At 41.1% G+C, this 19,538-nt stretch overlaps 2 protein-coding genes across 5 annotated transcripts in view; one reads left to right on the forward strand and one right to left on the reverse strand.

Annotated features, from left to right (window-relative positions):
- Nucleotides 1–7,375, forward strand: part of LOC125009296 (pre-B-cell leukemia transcription factor 1) — a 57,030-nt gene extending 49,655 nt beyond the window's left edge. For 2 of the 3 annotated variants that reach the window (XM_047587124.1, XM_047587122.1), the window contains exons 7-9: nt 635–747; nt 1,640–1,729; nt 3,841–7,375. In XM_047587124.1, the coding sequence (XP_047443080.1) occupies nt 635–747; nt 1,640–1,729; nt 3,841–3,933 (296 nt within the window). In that variant the 3' untranslated portion in view covers nt 3,934–7,375. The remainder of the gene's footprint in view (nt 1–634; nt 748–1,639; nt 1,730–3,840) is intronic. The other variant, XM_047587125.1, reaches the window with a different exon arrangement.
- Nucleotides 7,376–13,924: 6,549 nt separating this feature from the next.
- On the reverse strand, nt 13,925–18,227 carry med8 (mediator complex subunit 8). Of its 2 annotated transcripts, none has more exons than XM_047588374.1 (7): nt 18,140–18,227; nt 17,708–17,829; nt 16,919–17,063; nt 16,702–16,842; nt 16,519–16,606; nt 16,180–16,419; nt 13,925–14,316 (listed from the first exon to the last, which is right to left on the reverse strand). In XM_047588374.1, exons 1-7 carry the CDS (start codon nt 18,143–18,145, stop codon nt 14,246–14,248), a joined length of 813 nt encoding a protein of 270 aa, XP_047444330.1. In that variant the 5' UTR covers nt 18,146–18,227; the 3' UTR covers nt 13,925–14,245. The 2 variants fall into 2 exon arrangements, with proteins under 2 accessions (XP_047444330.1, XP_047444329.1); XM_047588373.1 differs by having other exon boundaries at nt 16,159–16,419.
- Between the last annotated feature and the right edge of the window lie 1,311 nt (nt 18,228–19,538).

Here is a 19,538-nt window from a genome sequence, read left to right on the forward strand (position 1 = left end):
GGTTATTATTAAATTAAAGCATTTTTTAAAAGTTTTGAATGATGCCAGACTTATCTTTTGAAACCACAATCCAGTATTCTTGGGAAATGTTTGCGTTTGCTGTCTTACTTTGACAAAATAATGTTGTCCATGTTTTTGAAAGCTAAAATACAAACTTTAAAATGGTCTTCATGGTATATCCTGTTTAGCAGAACAGTCACCTAATTCATCCAAAGCTCATTTAGGATGGTCTGTTGTAACAAAAGGGCAATTTCCCATGTTCTTCTAGTGGTATGCTAAAATAAACAGCACATCCAGCCTACGTACTTCTTGACCCAATAATAACATTGTATTTGACATTGGATAAGACAGCAAACAAGTGCATTTCTCATAATGTTGGACAGCTTCTTCAACTTTCAACTCTTTTTTTTTTTTCTAATACGCAAATGACTTGCCATGCTCAACGCACAGCTTTTCTGTCCTCACGTGTCCATTAGCTCCTTCTTGGCTCCGCACCTCTGATCTAACAGAGCCTGTCTGGCTGCTAGCTAACCTCTGCATGCTGCCCCTCCAGGCTTCTGCCTGGACGGGCCACTTGCCTCCCCTGCTTGCTCTCTGTCTCTCTGTGATTCGACTGCTCCCTCTCTCCTTTCAGGTTCTGGTGGCTCTTTTAACATGTCAAACTCCGGGGACTTGTTCATGAGCGTGCAGTCTCTCAATGGGGACTCGTACCAGGGGGCTCAGGTGGGAGCCAACGTGCAGTCGCAGGTAGGGCCCCGAGCAGAACAGATAGACAATAGAGGGGCAGGTCCAGGACTATTCCTTTTAATGGCAGACCTTTTGTCGTGGGCAGGTGCTTATCATAATTGGACTAATGTCACCATTAGTCTGTTAGGAATCATCAGTACTTACACGTATATCAGCCAAAACAGTACTGTAAAACCAATCAAGTTTCAACAAATTAAAATTATTATTAGCTAATTAATATAATAATCAGGCAAGGTAACAATAATATACACTATTTATTAGAAAATGTTTTAAAAGACAATCACACCTGCCTTTTTAATTGAGTATGATGACTAATGCAACGTTTTCTTGTTCAACATATTGTGAATGCTTTCTGCTTTGACTGGCATGTGTTGGCTTGCTAGGTAGGCTTTACATTTACATTTTCAGCCTAAAAACCTGTTGGCGGGATGCGTATTGCCAGCCTTGCTAGCATGAAAGCACAATAAATATTTTTTAACCCAATCATACACGCCCCCATAGCTCGTTTTTACCTAAAACTACGAGTAGTTTTCACTTGAGGAGCTCAATGCTGTTAATTATACCTGTGTGTGTTTTTTTTTTTTTGCTAAGTCAAAATGTCTGTCATGAAAAAGGCTTCAAATCCACGGGTTCCTCACAGTCTGATAGTGCAGTTGTCTCAGTCTGAATGGTTTTATTTCAGCTAGCTGGCTAGAAAAACAAACAATTCCTTTCAATTCCGTTTCCTTTCCTGTTTGATTGGACATTGTTGCTTCCAAGGACACGCAAGACAACAAGAGCACACCGCTGCTCTAGTGTGCTCTTGTTGTCTTGTCATCCCTCTCTCTTTTCTCCGGTGCTTCTTTTGTGTTGACTCTGACCTTGCTTTGTCTGCTGTTTCTGAATGTTTCAGGTGGATACCCTTCGCCATGTTATCAGTCAGACAGGCGGATACAGTGAAGGACTCACAGCCAACCAGATGTACAGTCCGCAGGGCATCAATGTAAGCATCCTATTTTCCATCTTTCTCTCCCTACCAATTATTTCAAAGCCATAGGGCTCAGACTGCCACTTAGTTGGACTTATCTCCACTCCACGGTCACCTAGTTGATTGCCGCTGTATCGCTCGTGCCACGGGCGGCGTGCCGCCCAGCGCACGCAGGCATGGTGCCGGCCACACGCATGCAGAGCCGCCGTGTGAGCCTGTCATGTCGGATCAGGCCTGGCGTAGCACCTGCAGCCACGTATGGTCAGCCGTGAGAGACCTACACAAACAGGTGACACCTCGCGCTCTAGACTTTAAATCCCTCTGACCACCTGACCCGTGATTAGCAGCCCCGAGGCCAGGAGCTCCCATTAATGCCTCCCAGGAGGCAACGCCGCTGTTCGCTAAAAATAAAACCTCACACTGCTGGAAACATCTCCTCATGTGCCATAGGGGTGTGTTCCCGTCGTGTTTGTCTTATTTTGCGGAAGAGTTCGGGTAGAGAAGTGGGGGTTGTGGGGAGAGGGAGGGGGGGTCTGCTAGCTGGCGGCAAACAGTAGGGAAATTCACAGCGACAAGCTGTGTCGTAAAGGGGAAAATCGATAAGACAGACACAAGGAGAGCAGAGTGTGGACTTGGGACAGCAATCCAAGCGCATTGCTCAGATCATGTTCCTGCCACACTAATGGCCCTGACAGCGAGCCGCGCTGAGAGGACGAGGACGGTCACAGCCGCGGCTGGGTTCCTCCTCTGTCGTCGTCGTGCCTCGCTGGCCATATGATAATCAGATGAAATGTCTCCCGTATAAAAAAAAACAAGTATGTGTATTCAAATAAGCTTCCTGGCGGCTCGGAGTGCATCCCACAGCCAGATGCACTAACCCTGAGAGGCCGCTAACGTATTCAGACCCTGTTCTTTCTCAGTCCTTTGACCTCACGGATACGGTTCTCCTTGGACGCCTGCTTGCTCTACCACATCTTACACTGCCACAATATGCTGTGTTATTCACTTTTATACCCTGTAAAGAAGCTCTGCAATGCATAATGTAAGAGCAGATATCTGTCTGCCAGGCGTTTGGCCTGTGATTTATGTAGCTAAGGCTAGTAAGTTAGATATTTTTGCTCTCAATATGTGCACTGCATTTTTTATATATATATATATATATATAACATTTTTGCATCTAGTAGGATTTTCTTTTTCCAAAGTTGTTTATCTTATAAAGAGTTATTTTTCATTAGTGACTTTCATGGCCTCTTTTGGGATCTTGAATTCAACTCACAATGGAGCTCCAACGCGACCGTACTTTATAAATAATACATTTTATAAATTTATTTTCCCCCTTTTTTTTAAGCTGCAAATAAATTTAAAAAGTCCGCTATATGAACAGAAAGCAGAGAAGTTGCGTTGCACATAAGTTAATAATTAAATGCAGGGAAAACAATTAACAATTCAATTAGAAAAAAGAAAAAAAATCTTTCCCTGAAATAAATTAGATTGACTATGTTATAAGACATGACGCATGCCTCGGATGATTACAGCCATAATTATAACGGTGAAAGAACAGGTTTAAGGAGACATAAAAGTAGTTTGTGGTTAAATCTAATTTTAATATCCCACATTCTTTTAAGCATGCCTGTCCCCCGTAGTGGAAACGCCCCCCAGACCTCTAATTGTGTGTTAATTTCAGCTGTCATTGTCATAATTAGAGCACACGACATTAATTGTTCTCTGTTTTGTTTCCAAGGCCCTTAAATACAATTTATATACATTCATTCAGTTTATATTGTTTAAAAACAGCAGCACCAGATATTTATTTCAAGACAAAATCTTGCAATTTTCTTCAGTGTATCGCTACATGAATTTATGTGTGCAGCGTATGACAGGGCGCAGACTTCTAAGGTATTAGCTATAATTTCAGCTATGTGCCTTTCCTCCTATCTAAGAGGCAATTTGGCCGGAGGGCTTTGTGACGACTGTGTCTTTCACAGTATCCCAGCGTTCGTAGACTGCTTATCCCCCAGGACTTCTGTTCATTGTACCTCAGTTGTGTTCCAGCTGCATCGGGTAATGAATACAGAAGCAACACACTCACCCCCACTTCTGTCTCTCTCTTATGTTTCCCCTCCCAGGCAAACGGCGGCTGGCAGGATGCTCCGACCCCCTCATCAGTGACTTCACCCACAGAAGGACCGGGAAGCGTTCACTCCGACACTTCCAACTGATCCTCCACCCCCGCCCCATCACCCCCCTGCCGTCCCCTTGACTCCCCACCTTCTTCTTCCTCCACTGTCATATCTCCCGAAACTTAAACCCAGACCCCCTTTTGGGACTGGATGTGACACAGCGGGACACAGTCGGGGTCTGGGGATGACTTGTTCACATTTAACGGGCAGAGATTTCACTTTTCCTATCTGGACCACCGCAGCACCGTTCGCAGCCCGCGTAGCGGACTTACATCCACACTTCACAGTTTGTACAGTTTCCACTTGATGTCCATGTTGCCTCTTTGTATATTTTCTTTACATTATATATTCACACGGTAGGCTCACAGTCAGCTGCATATTGCCCCACGTTCTTGTAAATTGAATTCACACTACCTCTATTCGAAATAACAACAGAGCAAACAACATTTAAAACGCTTTGGTTTGACAAATTTTTATAACTATTCCAACTTTACTGTACACCACGCAACGCCCTGTCACGACACATCTGTTTTTAAGAGTGTACTCTGATGATTTTTCTTGTTTATCTATAGTGCCAAAGTTCAACCCTGGAGGTGAATTTTGATAAAGTTTTTATCTCGTGTCCTTAACATTTTTCATGCCATGCTTTGTGAGGTATTATTATGTTAGTCCTGTCATATTAGTCAAGTAATATCCAAGTACTCTGCCTCAATTTATATCATTTATATTCAGAACTCCTGCAACAGATGCTGACGTATACGGTGTTTTTATATTTTCTTGCCAGGGTAGTCATGTTTTCTTCTCATATGCAGAACAACGATGTAGAGAATCTATAGGTTGCCGTTCAATTCTTATCAGAGTCTGGTAAGACTTAATTAGCATTTAATTATGGGTTGTGTTTAAACCAATACAGAGAAAAAAAAATACTTCTGGACACAATTGTATAATCCTATAAACCAGTCAGAGCCATTTTGTTGTCGAAGGTGCTTAGAAAGACGTGTGTGACTGTGTGACTTTTACTCTTCTGGCCATCATTGCATACGGCCCGCCCAAACGATTTGAGCGGTGCTGGAGATATTTGCTGGAGCATAATTACTTCCAAACAGAGTGACTCCAGACCAGCTTTCCTCTGCAGAGGTTTTAAAGACGAGATGACTTCCAGGATAGCGCAAGTTAAATAATTAAACGGGCTGAGATGAAGGTCTGTCGCGCATTTTTGGCTGCATCCACGGTAATTAAGTATGGCTCGTCAATGCGTATCAAAGCACAATAAGATCTGCTGATCAAGTGAAAGGAGAGCATTTATAAAAGGATTTAACTCTAGTGGTGGTATACAACACAGTACATTGTCAGATATTGTTTATGTATCAGTGAGATCAACGTAGCCAAATACTGCTGGTAACCAAATCCAAAACATAAACTTTCTTTCTGATTTAAAGGTATAATTTTTTGAACACACATATTTTTTTTCTTCTCAGAATTCACCTTCTCTTTTCATGTAAGGAATTATATCTCTCTTAAAATTCTGACTGAGCCCAGAATAGATTTTTGCATTCCTCTACATTGGCAGCTTCATTAAGGATTTCTTTTTTCCTCTTTTGGACGCATTTTAATATCTGCAGTACTAGACAGCACCCCATAACGCTCTAGTAATCTGTATTCAAAGACAAACGTTGCAGTCAGAACACAGTAGTGTTGATAGAAATTGAAAATGAAAACGAATAAATTATTCTTTGAGATGAGCGTTCCTCTGCAAAATCCACTTCTGTACTCCAAATGTCCTACTGTATTCTCAGAATTTAGGCCCAAATGTAATTCCCTATGCATTTGGTTCAGTTCGACTTAAGGTTATTTATCCGTAACCCCTGTTCTCTGATAACATTTGAATTTTGAACGGATGTGCTTTTATTTTCATCACTTTCAGCACGAGTTTTTGTTCCGAAGGGATGCTACATTCATCAACTCAAACCAATCCAAAATGTGAAATAAAATTTGTGACTTTTATTGTATGTACAGTATAGTATGTGGTCTATAACGTATACATGATTACAATAGTCCTCATGAGATATCAGCATTTACATACTTTGATACCAAAAAAAAAAAAGAAAGAAAATGGCAGACTTTTTAATCCTCTACATTGGAATCAGCTTTATCAAGGTTTTCTTTTTCCTCTTTTGGAAGGCTTTTATTATCTGGTGAGCATCCCACAGTGCTCCAGTGCTCTGCATTCGAAGCCAAAAGATGCAGTTAGAATTCAGTAGTGTTTATATAAATTAAAAATGAAAACAAATACCCAGATGGCACACAAATTCATATGATCTTTGGATATATTTTTATGATCTCCATTTTGTGAATAAGTCTTTTGTTTGTTTGTTTTCATTTGGTGTTATTTTGACTGTGTCTTTATATGTTACCATCATATATGAGTTAGCCCAAGAATGCTCTATATACATTATGTAGATATGCACCTTTACTCATCTTTTGCATCAGCTGTTGGATTAGGGGGTAAAATCCTTTTTTTCCCCCCCTTATTATTATTTTTGACTCACGCTACCAACACAAGCCGAGACAGTTACTGTCGTTACGATGGTGAAAACTTATCTTTAACATCACCCTTTGGTTTTGTTTTTAGCTCAGCAGAAAACAAAATCCAGTTCCAAGACCCCTCCCGATATTCACAAGACAGCCTGAAAACACTTTTTTTTTTTGAAAACAAAAAAACAAACAAAAAAAAAAAACTGGTTTCGGTGTGTTTGTATTTATTACATGTGTATGAAATCATGGTTGCTTTGGCGCTACAGCGTGGAGGTCAGCCCCAGCGTGGTAACACCTAACAAACAAATTTGGATGATTCTGGACACCCCTCCCCCCTCCCCTCCTCGACTCACCTGCTCAGTATTACTGCCGAGGGGCCAAGCACCATTGAAGTGATACACAGAACCTGCCTCAGTCTTTGGAAGTCATTGGAGTGAACTGACAGCGGCGGCCATGCAAGGCAACACGAGGATTGTTTTTGCACCCCTCCGAAAGAAAAAAAAAAAGGCTTAACTCTACTTTTCACATTGCCTGTCAAATATTATCGAAGCTTCATGTAATGATGCTTTTTAGTTTTTGAATATAAAAGGAAAAGAGACATGAAAAGAAAAATGAACAATTTGTAAAACATGAAATGTTTTATTTGTTGCATGTCTTTTTGTTCTTCAATAAAAATAACGTACTGCAGTGTTTTGAATGTTAACTTCTTTTTTATAAGGATTTCAGAGTGAAATCATGGAGCCTTTTTTTCTCGACAGGTTTTAACTTTTAAGATCTCTGCGTATGTAAAAAGGTATCAAATGGAAGCACCATTGTCTTTTTAATTCCGATTCAAAAATCTGTTTTCTGTGGAGAAAATTAGCTGAAAGGTGTAGGTTTTATGGTCTCTTAATTTGTACTGGCAATGCATATCCCAAATAAATAGTTTCTTTTGTTGCATAAACTGCGACTTTGTCATTCGTGTGTGTTTCTCCTCCAGAGTTTTGTAACAGGGTCAGGGTCAGGAGTCACTGTAGGATACAAGTTAACACGTTGTAGAGTTGGCAGCCCGACACCTCTGGATAACATTGCACGTCTCAGTTCCTACTATGCCGTGGCACGGAGGCATTTTATCACCACTAACACAGCGCCGGAGCTCGGCCGGGCTGCCGAGGGTGTGAAGGGGACATTTTCACAGTTTTCGAAGTGAGTGAAAGCTGTGTGCTCCGGGCAGACAGACGCCTCCTCTACCCCTCACCACCACCACCACCACCACCCTTCCCCTTCCCCGCGCCCAGCGCTCCCTCCGAGGCATGGTTAATGTGCGTTCCCCGAAAGAGGCGGAATCCACACTTATCTCTCTCCTCCAGATAAACCAGACAGGATGTCTGATTCTGTTCCTTCAATTCATCCCTCCTCTGGAAAGGAAAAAAAAAAAAAAAAGGAGGAGGAACGGGCTGAAACATTAACTTGTGGATTAGCAAGAGGTTCCCAGGAGCATCCAAAATCAGAGAGCGTGGCAGGGACTGTGGGAGTGACATATGCAAACATGATCAAGTGTAATTACATGGAGACGCCTCCTTGTTTCTATCAAAGGGCTTCTTTTAGCCACTGTTCCAGGGCTGAAAGGCAAGAAGTGCTGGACGTGTGTAATTTATTCATGTGCTCCTGCAACACCAAAAGGCATTGTCAGGCTAATTCAGTCATTACATGGTGAAAAGGTGTAAATCCCTTTCAGTGTTATGTGCGTTCTTTTGAATTCCTCTAACGAAGGATAACGTGCAAGGCCGTGACAAATACTGCGCAGGTTTTTAAGGAGACAACGCGGTTTGTTATTCATGTTGAGCAATAAAAGTACACAAATCCAATCAAGTGCAGAATCTTGACTTCTTTTGTACATTAACCCAGTACCTTGTGGGTGAAATATAAAGCGATTAATGAAAAGAAATATCCCTTCTGCATCTGTGGACCTCAACCTGAGAGCAGGGATTCATATGGACTTTTCTCAAGAGCATGCGTAAACATGGCCAGTACCAATGTATATGGCAATTAAGTTGCATAGAGGCTTTTTCATGTAATTTCATTATATGTCTGACCTGGCCTGATCTCGCCATTGTGCCTTTGCATTAACTTGCTAAACTATTAGCCGTGGCCATGGCCAGACACTCGTCTAGCAGTGGCGTGCTCATTATTGATGGCTGATGTTACCAAGTATTTTGCCTACATGACTTACCATGCCATAATCACAAGCTCCGTTTAAACATAACACCTGATATCAAGGCTCTTTAGCTGGTCACTGCTGCACAGACTTTTTGCAAATGATAGCACAAGCGGTCAGATTCATTATTGCATGTATTATTCAGTTCTTCTCTTCCCCCATGTGGCCCCGCCCTGATGTGTCTCACCTGTGCTTCATTGTCTCCCTTATCTCCGTGTTCCCTCCCTACTTTTCCAGGTCGTCTTTGTTCTTCATGTCAGAAACGTTCTAGTCTTTTCCTATTGGACTTTTCCGTTTTGTCTGCTTTTATATCCACCACTTGTCCTGAGTTGTGCATTTGAGTTTTCCTCAGCCAGTGGGACGTCTCCCCTCTTGACCCTGTCTGCAAACCTGCACCTTAAGTAAAAAGAAAAAAACAAAACACAAGCCTAACTGAATTTAACACAAAGATTTCACACATAAACCTCCTGTCAACCTCTTCATGAAACACCAAATGTTGCTGCTAAAGTACCTCAACCGACTTTGGCGCTGAAGTCCTGGATGAAGATTACACAGAAGTAAGAGTTCCGGTTTGGACCAAAACATTTCTGAGATCTGGTGTACGTTCAGAGCTGTTTACTCCCAGGCTTCACTACGTATGTCCAAGATGTGTGTTGACAGGTTCAGAATGACTTTATGCCTGTCCAGTTTCATGTAGCGAGATCAAACAGTACTGTTAGCTAGAAAAGGGTAAAATGAGCACGTTAGTTGTTCACATAAGCCGTTTGAAATATTGCCCAATTTCAACCAGTTTGCTGTCTCTTCAGTTGCTCATCAATCAGGGGAGCACTGAAATGGAGACAGTTTGTCAGGTTCCCTTTGAACCTCCTTGTGAATGACTTGTTGCCACCTGCAACAAAGCAGTACGTTATCCTTTTGATAAGAGCATTTGAGCTTCCCACGGTGAGCATGACGTCAATCAGACATTTTCTACTGGTGGGGCACAGTCAAGTGGAGAGACATTTTGACCACACTTAAACCATGTTTAGGGTACTGTGTCTATACTGTATATGTTTCTATTTCAATCACCTCACATTATCTCTTCTGTTTACTTGTCTACTGGCAATTACTGGCAAAGTTTTGAGAAAAAAGTCAAAATTTCAAGAGAAAAGTGCGGTACTGTATGCGTATGCGTAAGTGCATGATGATGAAAAAAAAATCTACCTCTAATCTAATTTTTTTTTCTCATGGGTGGCCCTCTTCTATACCTAAGTACTTTTTAAATCTATAAATAAATATATATTTAATTCCAACTTACTTGAAATATTTGTGAGCAATGAATGAAGCTGGAAATCTTGCATCCATGCATTTGAGCCTCCTCACGCCTCGAATATCATATCAGTCATTCTCAGAGCTGGACCACAGTGCACGTTTCACGTGCACTAGGAACACGGGTCACATTATATCAATGACAATAACAAGGCTCCTCAAAAGCCTAGTCTTATTTACAATGCATAATGTGCATCGGTTGTATCTACGCCTGCCGGCATGATACGCGCACAAACGCCAAGACAGCTCACATGTGCCTGAGGGAAGGGGCTCCTGAAGCCGAGGATTGAGGTCAGAGGTCTGAGGGCGCAACGTTAAGGAGAGGCTTTGTCTCAAGGAAAACTTCTGCATTAATAAGATGAAATAAGTCCTCTTCTCTTCTAATAGATCTTAAGCGAATCACAAACTAACTGCAAGGAAAAAAGGTTCTGCAGGAATAGGGTCAAGTAATTAGTGGCTGTGGGTGTGTTCCAGTCAGTGCTGCAGATTTCAGATTTGGAAACAGTTCAGTTTGGCAAGGCCTCAGCGCTCGTATTGCCTATGCCACCCACAGATCTTTAATGAATTCCTCTGATCCCAACTTTCATAAAGAAGACATTTGGAAAAGATTTCACAGATCCGTGTGTGTCATCCTATCCTTTCAAGTTACTTCAACCGTGGAACATTTGAATTAGACTCTGCAGTATATCTGAGTGTTATTTGGGTGTGGGAGTTTAAGGCTGTAAACTGTTTCTTTATATTTGCCTAAAGCTTCCATAATGAGCAAGATATGGACCTTATCGTGTTCTTCAATTACAGGGAAAATAATAATAAAAAAAAAACCTTTAAAACCGTGCCAGGAGACGCTTTTATTAAAGAAATGGGAAAGTTATCTCTGCAAAACATGGATCAAAAATGAAACAAACAAAATACGTTGCGTTGATGATCAAGGACATTTGGATACAGGGCTGTTGCATTAATTATTGTACTCGCGCCCAACAACAGAGGCGTGATCATTCACGTCCACTCTCTCGTTGCTGTGAGCTAATTTGTGTCTGTGGTTTCATCCCCTTAAATGTTTTCGCCTGCATCTCCGGACATGAAGTCGTTTGATGTGTTTGGTCACTGGGACGTGTCGCTTTAGAAGAAATCCCTGTCTTTTCAGATAGCTTTGCTGATTGTGTTGTCAGGATGCATTTATGTCTGGTTAAAAACTATCCGGTTACCCCTGCTCTGTGTACGCTCCTACTGTATACTGTAGCCTACATTGTAATTTAGGAGGCAGCTGTCATATTGAGTTTTCCTTTAATCCTCTACATACAGCGAGGCCCAGAGTGTGTCAGAAAGTACTGAATGTGATTAGAAAATCTCTTTGCATCACTCCTTGCACGCGCACAATCCCGATGCATGAATTTAAATTCGCAGTCGCATGAGAAAGTTGCTACAGTGTACACACGTTTCCACAGACTGTGGCAGGTCCGCTCAGTGCCTTATGCCGTATGTGCTGCAACAGTGAAACGCTGCTGACCCCTCATGGCCTGTGTGACTTCAGGTCCACTGAAGCTGAGAAATGCAGACTGTACTTTGAAGGCTCGTTACCCAGCGTGTAGATGAAAGCTGTAAAATCGAAAATAATTTATTCCCTTTTTGATTTATTATCAATGACGCGGACCTTGTAAAATCTGGACAGTCGACTTAATAGCACAGAATAGCTGCTCATTTATGGCTACATGAACCCATGGGACAATTAGAGTTAGTTCACCAAACTAGGCCATTCAGTTATAGCTGGGGTCTGAGACAGCTACAATATAGGAAAAATTAACGTTAGCTAAGGTTACATCACTACCTTTTTTTTTGTGGCACAAATCAACATCTTTCATGCATTGTCTTACCTTAGACTCTAATAAGAGTAAGCCCCTCTTTTGTCTATTTTCCATAATTCAGCTCCACATTAGTGATTTCTCATAGTAAGCGCAAGTGACAGCCTCGTTTATTCTTTTGTGCAGGTGCAGTCCTGGAGTCCTTTCCCTCACATGAACCTCTTATAGGTCAGCACACTGGTGTCCTCCATCCTCCATCAGGCAACATGAGACCAGTTCCTTACTGTTCAACAAGTGCGGAGTGAAACACCCCTTTAATTATGCTGCGCAGCCAGCATAATTTCCTAGATACAAACAACATGTTTCCCCTTTCAAAGAGTATTATCCAAAAAAAAAAAAGGAGTTTGTGCAACACTGGTCTTCATCATATATTTGACATTTCAGTGGTATGATATTATTATTTACTGGTAATTCAATTCTGAGCAAATTCATTTAGCTACTAGATGCTGCAGGACAAATGGACAATGATATATGCATACTGTATTCTAACTGCACACAGAGCAGACATTAACGGTCACAGTTATCAGGATGTGGCAGCGTTGGGCCAGCGATAGTGTGTCATTACTACATGGGCTCCCAATGGAGCTCAATTTAAATCAACACTCCCCATCTACCCTGGACGTTGTTTTTTTATTAGACGAACAGGTGAACAGAACACAAACAGAACAAAAGAGAGACTGAACTTCACGCAGTCACGTGAAAATTTACATGTTAATTCTCAAATGTTGCAGCTAGAACTGAACTGTGTAAGAGAACAATTTATTTCAAACATTTTTTATATATATATTTTCTAACCACAATAAATTCTCACACATATATGTAAGGCTTCATAAGCTTATGTGCAATCATTAAAATAAAATCTGACCCAAATGATAGACTATGGATGATTTAAATGAAAAGCTTTAGCCCATTATTTTGCTTCAGTTTTGGATGTTATTTCTTCATCTTAATATTTTTATTTTTCTAGTACATAAAAACAGAAATAAACATCATTAATTACATTCAATAGTCAAAATTGGCTTTATTATAGGAAAAAAGCATGCATATCAAAAACCAGAGTTTTGCAAAACCAATTCATAAATAGTATTTTTTCTTCCCGGCAAATAATAGCTACAATATGTAATATGCAAGACGCAGTTTACTTAATTTATAGGAGCTGTGTCTGAATCATATCTGAATTTATTAAATATCTTCAGTCCTGGATATAGAATCACTGGACACCTCCACCATAAATAATAATACTACGAATAATAATAATACATTTAGGCTAACATTCAGAAAGGATTATTCTTTTATGGGTAAAAGAATAATAATACCAATAATAATAAACATAATGGGAGTATATTGATGTTGTCCACTGGTATCTAATTTGCATTTCAACTTGAGACCTGAAAAAAAAAAAAAAAAAAAAAGAGAATACATTCACTCACCCTAACCCAGCCTGTCTGTACAGTAACAAAAAATACAAAAACTAGTCACCTCTACTCTCTCCTGTACGACACCATTTGTCAAAACCGTTCAAACGCTGCGTCACGCTCCAACTTCAGGAGATAGTTCGGAACCTCACTTGAACGTTTTTGCTTCGTGAGGTTTGCAGGATGTTGCTCGTTGGGCCTTTGTTTGTAATTTAACCCTCATCTGTGAACACGAGTGTGACCTTGTGCAGCTTTGAGCTGTCTCAGCAGAGCGTCCGACCGCGGCGGCTGACACAGCGAGACGTCTGCCTGTTTGGGGACAGAGGGTGTATGTAGGTCAGCCATGGGCCTGCATGCTGTGACAGCAGCACGGTCACTGTGCTGTGCAGCGGGACAGGGATTGGAGTGGACAGAGAGCCGGCACAGAGAGAGGGCCCCCCTCACACGTCAGCACGGATTCTTCCTCATTTCCTCCCTTAAACACTTTGACATTATCAGGCCACACAGAGCAACGTCCGCCCTCATTATTCTCACCTTTGGTACAGCAGCAGCAAAATGGACAAAGGGGAGCAGAAGCAGATCATAGAGCACATCAAACATGTTGGGATGGTCATTTCACGGGGAAATGCCTCAGTCATGTCAAGAATAATTCATTTCTCATATGCGCCAAGAAAAACTTTAGCGTTGATGCTTAAGAGTAATTAACAAACAGAGAGGATCTTTAAACACATTTTATTAAAGAAGTGTCATGTGTACAGTGTACAAAAAAATATAACGCTGCTCATAAATGACAGCATACTGCCATCTAGTGGCTCTAACAGTGAAGCTCAGGTGTGGCATCGGAAACGAAAGTCGAGTTCTGTACCAGACAAAAACAAACTTCATTTCATGTTCATCAGAGCATGCTGATCAACGCAGAGAGGTTCTTACACACACGTAAAAATAACACTAACAGTGTTGGCATGTTTGTGCTGTAAATGTTGGCACAAGAGTCTCTGAAATGTAACAAGAGGAGGGTAGAAAGAGAAGGTTGGAGCTCATCGGTTGTATGGATGCATCGAACCAGATGCAGATTTGATGTTAGTCTTGATGCTGCTCGGCATTTTACCTGGGGGAAAGAATAGACAGTGATCAGTTTCATGAACGTTTTTTTTTTTTATTACAAACAGAAATCAGATGTTACAGAGCAGCAAACATGAGTCAAAGGGTCAATTCATCACCTATTACATGACAAATTACCACCATCTCTGTCGTTCACAGTGGTATTATTTTAATTTACAACCAAATGGGTCTATTGGCTTTACAGCAATTGATGTACTTCTCATTCATCACAGAGAAGCAGATCTATCTGTAACCAATAAAGAGTATAATAAAGATATAATAAAGAGTATAAAGCCTCTTCAAAGTGTCAATACACCGATTTGGAATTAGAAAGTTAAATCTGTCTGTTAGTGAGCTATGGACTATGTTGTGTTTTTCACTGCCCTTTGTGTGGGACACTGTCAATTAATCCTTAATAACGTTAAGAATGTGACTGACATGACGGGTATGAATTCGCAACTACTAAAATGATTGAAAGCAAACACTTGAAGTGTCTTTTTTTTTAATGCAACACACACCAAGGCAAATTCCTTGTATGTACAAATATACTTTTCTGATTTAAGCAACTTGTGAGAGAACTTTCACCAGAAATCTAATGATTCAACACCTCAAAGCAGCCACTGTTTGCTTTAATGGGAACACTGCATACTTTTGTCAACACATTAACCAGCTTCACAAGGTCGTCGCCTACAACTTTCCAGTTACCCGAAGGCATGCATTGACTTTCTAATGCATGTGAGACGTCTGTCGGCTCGTGCCAAGCTAGTGCTGCTGGTATTTAGCAAACAGCCCTATAACCGGTGTGGTAATCCACTTTAAGAAAACATTTGCTCAACTAAATGAAGAAAAGAAGTCCATCATTATTTTTAGACATGACGGACAGTCAATCTGGAAAATTTGAAAAGAAGATTCAAGAGAAGTTGGAAAAGCCATAAAACTCTGAAAACGACTCTTCAGGTTGAAAAGTGTTCATAAGTGGGAAGTCATTCAGTGAGCTGACTACCTCATGAAGCTGGTTGGACAAGTGCAAAGCTGTTACAAAAGAAACAATGTACCTCTGAAGAATTCACAATGGAAACATGTTTTGCTGAGACAAATGTATGTGTGTCATTTCACAGTATACGACTCCTGTTCTAGGCTGTGGAAATCTGTCCGTCATATCCATAAATACTATTATTATTATTATTATAAGAAAAGTGTTATGAAGCTTACCACTACTTACAAGAACTAAAGTGTGTGTAGGTGAAACATATTGAACTTTGCAGTGGAAGTAGTGTAATATTTTACTGTTCTGTATTATTTTTATGTGCTCTCCAATAAAACACATTTAGCCTCGCTCTTCTTCCTGGCAACTACATTTCACACCGACACATTAAAAACTGCCTTTGTTATAGACGTACACCGATGAGCCACAATATCAAAACCACTGACAGGTGAAGTGAATGACATTGATCATTCTGTTATAATGCATTGCTCAGGAGGAGGAGGAAACGTTTGGTCTTTGACATTCTCATGAATGATACTTAGACACGTACCACCCACCTGAACTTTGATGTTGACCACACCTGCCTTCCCCATAATCTACCACATAACACTCCCTGATATGTTTAGTAACAGCTCAAACTACATGAACAATAAACCAAGGCGTTGACCTGGCCTCCAAATTCACTAGATCCCAAAACATGATCACGTATGCACAAGGGAGACCTACACAATATTATGCAGGACGTTTTAATGTTGTGGCTGATAGGTGTACGTACTTGTCCCTCACACAATGCTACAGCTACTTCTGATGTTGTTCACTTTGTTCCAGTCGTGTGTAATGCAGTGCGCTGAGTGAAATACTAACCCAGGTCTCCAGGTCGCCTACCTGGCTGTCCTTGCTGCTGCTGAGCGACGGGTCCTCCCATACCTGCTTGCTGGTTTGAACCACCACCAATGGTGACCTGCTGCAAGGTTGGACCGCCGCTCATCATGGGACCCTGACCCGGGTGTCCAGGAGCCAGAGGGCCTGAGGGCCTACATTTGGAAAGCCCCTTTCCAAACGCAACAGCTCCAACCAATGCGTTGGTGTCAGCCGGGTTGAACGATGGTTTGTTCTGTCGCACTCCTGGAAAAACACAAATATATAAACGTTGTTATCAATATATCAGCATTTTTAGTGCCATAAATGTATGAAAAGTATCAGTGCAGCCAAAGCGCGACATGCCTGAACTGTCTGCTTCTCTGTCTTCACGAGGGTTGTTGAGCTTCTCCAGCAGATTAGAACACAACTTATTCAACGCCTGGATCTGTTTCTGTTGATAAAAATAGTGGCATTGAACAAAACAAAAACAAAAAAAAAATCTTAATCATGGCACCACTGGCTGACTTAACCCAAAAACTAACCAACCTGTGCAACCTCTGGGCCAATACGCGCTGCCTCTGTACTCAGCTGTTTCTCCTGCTCCTCCACCTCCGGATCAGGTTTCGTCCGCAAGTAGTCTGGTACGATTTCATGGCTGAACACCGGGACGCGCTGCTCTGTGAGTTTCTGAGAGGCAGTAAATGAACAGAGGTTAAAGGGGTGATTAAAAAACAAACAAAAAAAAAACAAATTTGATACTCACAGCTAAATCCTCGTCCCTGTCCGGAGACAGGAGCAGTGGGATTATAACCTGGTTACGAAAGGACGGCGTCTTCTCGTTCTTGAGGAGTTTATTGATAGTATTCAGCTGGCCAGACAGAAGTGCAAAGTTGTCCAACACAGACGGCCTGAGTGACACACATGGAAGCATCTTAGAAGGAACAAAGCACTCACCCAGGAAAACATATTGTAGCTTTGATATTTACATTTTGACAGAAGAGCTGAAGAAAAGTTGCCATTCTGTTATCACCCATGACCGATTAGGTTTCAGATTCAACACTTTTCTGTTTAGATATTACTTCCTTCAGTCTTAATTTCAGGATCTGACCAGAAAGACAAGCTGGTGTGATTATCTGTGGACCAGACTTGTTCCAGTGCGTCCCACAGATACTTGATCCATTTGGGATCTAGTGAATTTGGAGACCAGGTCAACACCTTGTGCTTTTTCTTGTTTTTTGAATTGTTCCTAAACATTTTTTTCAGGCTGCATCCTACCGGGGTTTGGCTGCTGCCAGTGTCATTGCTATGGAGTGGCAGTGCCTGGTCTGGTCTGGTCTGGTCTAGATGGGTGCTACATGTCTAAGTAACATCCATATTAATAATGAATTCAGGCCTAAAATAGCTGAATTGTCGCAAGATAAACTTCTCCATAAGTGGTCATAATGTTATGGCTGATCGGTGTATGCTCTGTTTACTTCCGTACTCCATTTCCTCAAGGATCCTCAAGGAAAGAAACCAAACGATCACCCGCGATCAACAATGTTTCACTTACCACGTTAGACGTTCGTATTCGTTTTCCAATTTATAAATAAAACTGTGGAGAGCGTTTTTGACATGAGCAACCCGGGAGATGAGCGACTCCACCGACGCTTCCAGCTGCTTCTCCTCTCGCTGCTGAAAGAAAAATAAAGGGTCTTCAGATACATCTAAAACGCACCTAATACCCACTGGCACACGTAAGCACCAGAATGCAAAAATACAACACCGTGAGCGAGATTTACATGAATGAACCATAGCTCCGTCGCCTAGATGTCCAAGCTAAACTGCTAACATTAGCCGCTGCTAAAGCTGTTTACCACACAAATAAAAACAAGAAGCAAACTAAAGTAGCTTAATGCTTTATGTAGCTGCAATAAATGTAGTATTTAACAGTGTAATTAGCAAAACAACGCTCTGTCGTTGTCCATACATTGTAAATTATTACCTGCATAGTTGAGCTACAGGCTAACTCGACCAGGATGAAACTCAAACAACAGAGAACCGCTTCCGGCTCATCGCTGTCAAATTAAAAGCTTGAGCTTTGAACTTTAGGGGTTTGGCGCACGAAACTAGTAACGATCGTACTTCAGATTTCAGATTTCAGTGTACTATTGTCTCACAAAAGACAGAAAAATACAACGTAAGAGAAATGGTAGTTTTTTGCACTTCGAGAAAAAAGTCGAAATGCAATATAGTCATTGTGGTGATTTTGCTTGATTATGCTTGAAGAAATAAGATAACAATTCAGTCAGTCATAATTCTGACTACTCAATCTTCAAACCATAGATTGTACAAATATATTAAATCAATAAAAAAATAAATATAATATTTAGCCAATGGTTCAAACAAATGGACATCAATGCATACTTGATCATAGGCTTTCACATATCAGTGCTTCTTTAAGAACAAAAATAAATAAATAAAATGCCATTGTTTCCTTTTCTTTAGAATAATAACAGTTTAAGCGTTTGAGAAAAACAGGTGATTTGTTTAATGTCGACTAGTGACTGCAGTCATGTGGAAACAGCGTAGCAGGAATAGTGTGTTCATAAAACATAATTTTATTTATTTATTTATTTTTTTCACTTGTTTTATATGAATGTAGAAATACTAGGATGGTGGGGAAGAATGGGAGATCGACATGATCTCCGTCTGATACATATCCTACAGGTTTTAGTTGGTTGTGGCGGACTGGTGTGAAGTTGATGAATTTAGAAGTGGCTTTCCACCACCACAGTCTTCAGCTGACAGGTGACTCTGCAGTAGCACTCGCTCATCACCAGGGCGCTCTCTCTTCCAATACCCGTGGAGATCATGACAGACCTTTGGGTTTTTTCCCCTCTCATTCAGCAAATGCAGTATCGATCACTTGCTATCTACTCTGCATCTACAGTAAAAACACTGCTCACTCTGTCCAGACCTGGTGTATTGTATCCTCCAAACGGCACATCTAGACGACTTGTAGTTATTGATGTGGCAGGTCCTTGTCTGGGGCTGCCTCACATCGTGGCATTTGCAACTAGCTCTGGCATTTCCGCGATAGAACGTACAGGATTTGAGGTTTGGAATTAAAAAAAAAAAAAAAAAAAAAAAAAAACTTCTTCAAAACACTAGCCATCTGTATGCAACTTGTTTATTGGCAATGGCTATGGAAACCTTGAAGTGCAGCCTACAGAAAATACTTTATCTTAAAAGAGTAAACCATCAGCAGTGTATCAGGGGTCCACGTTGCTAAATAATCAACACTTTGTGTCCTCAGCTGACCTGGTAAAAAACTCCCGATTCCAATCCAAAGGGGGTGTTGTTGCCTCTGTGGATCATTTCCTACTTTGTGTCGAAAGTCA

This window comes from Mugil cephalus, chromosome 6, assembly GCF_022458985.1.
Source record: "Mugil cephalus isolate CIBA_MC_2020 chromosome 6, CIBA_Mcephalus_1.1, whole genome shotgun sequence".
Taxonomy (NCBI): domain Eukaryota; kingdom Metazoa; phylum Chordata; class Actinopteri; order Mugiliformes; family Mugilidae; genus Mugil; species Mugil cephalus.

Coding starts and splice junctions, on each gene's coding strand:
- med8 (XM_047588373.1), bottom strand. Junction 17,064..17,707: donor GAATACGAACGTCTAACGTG/GTAAGTGAAACA, acceptor TGTGTCACTCAG/GCCGTCTGTGTTGGACAACT. Junction 16,843..16,918: donor ACAGGGACGAGGATTTAGCT/GTGAGTATCAAA, acceptor ACTGCCTCTCAG/AAACTCACAGAGCAGCGCGT.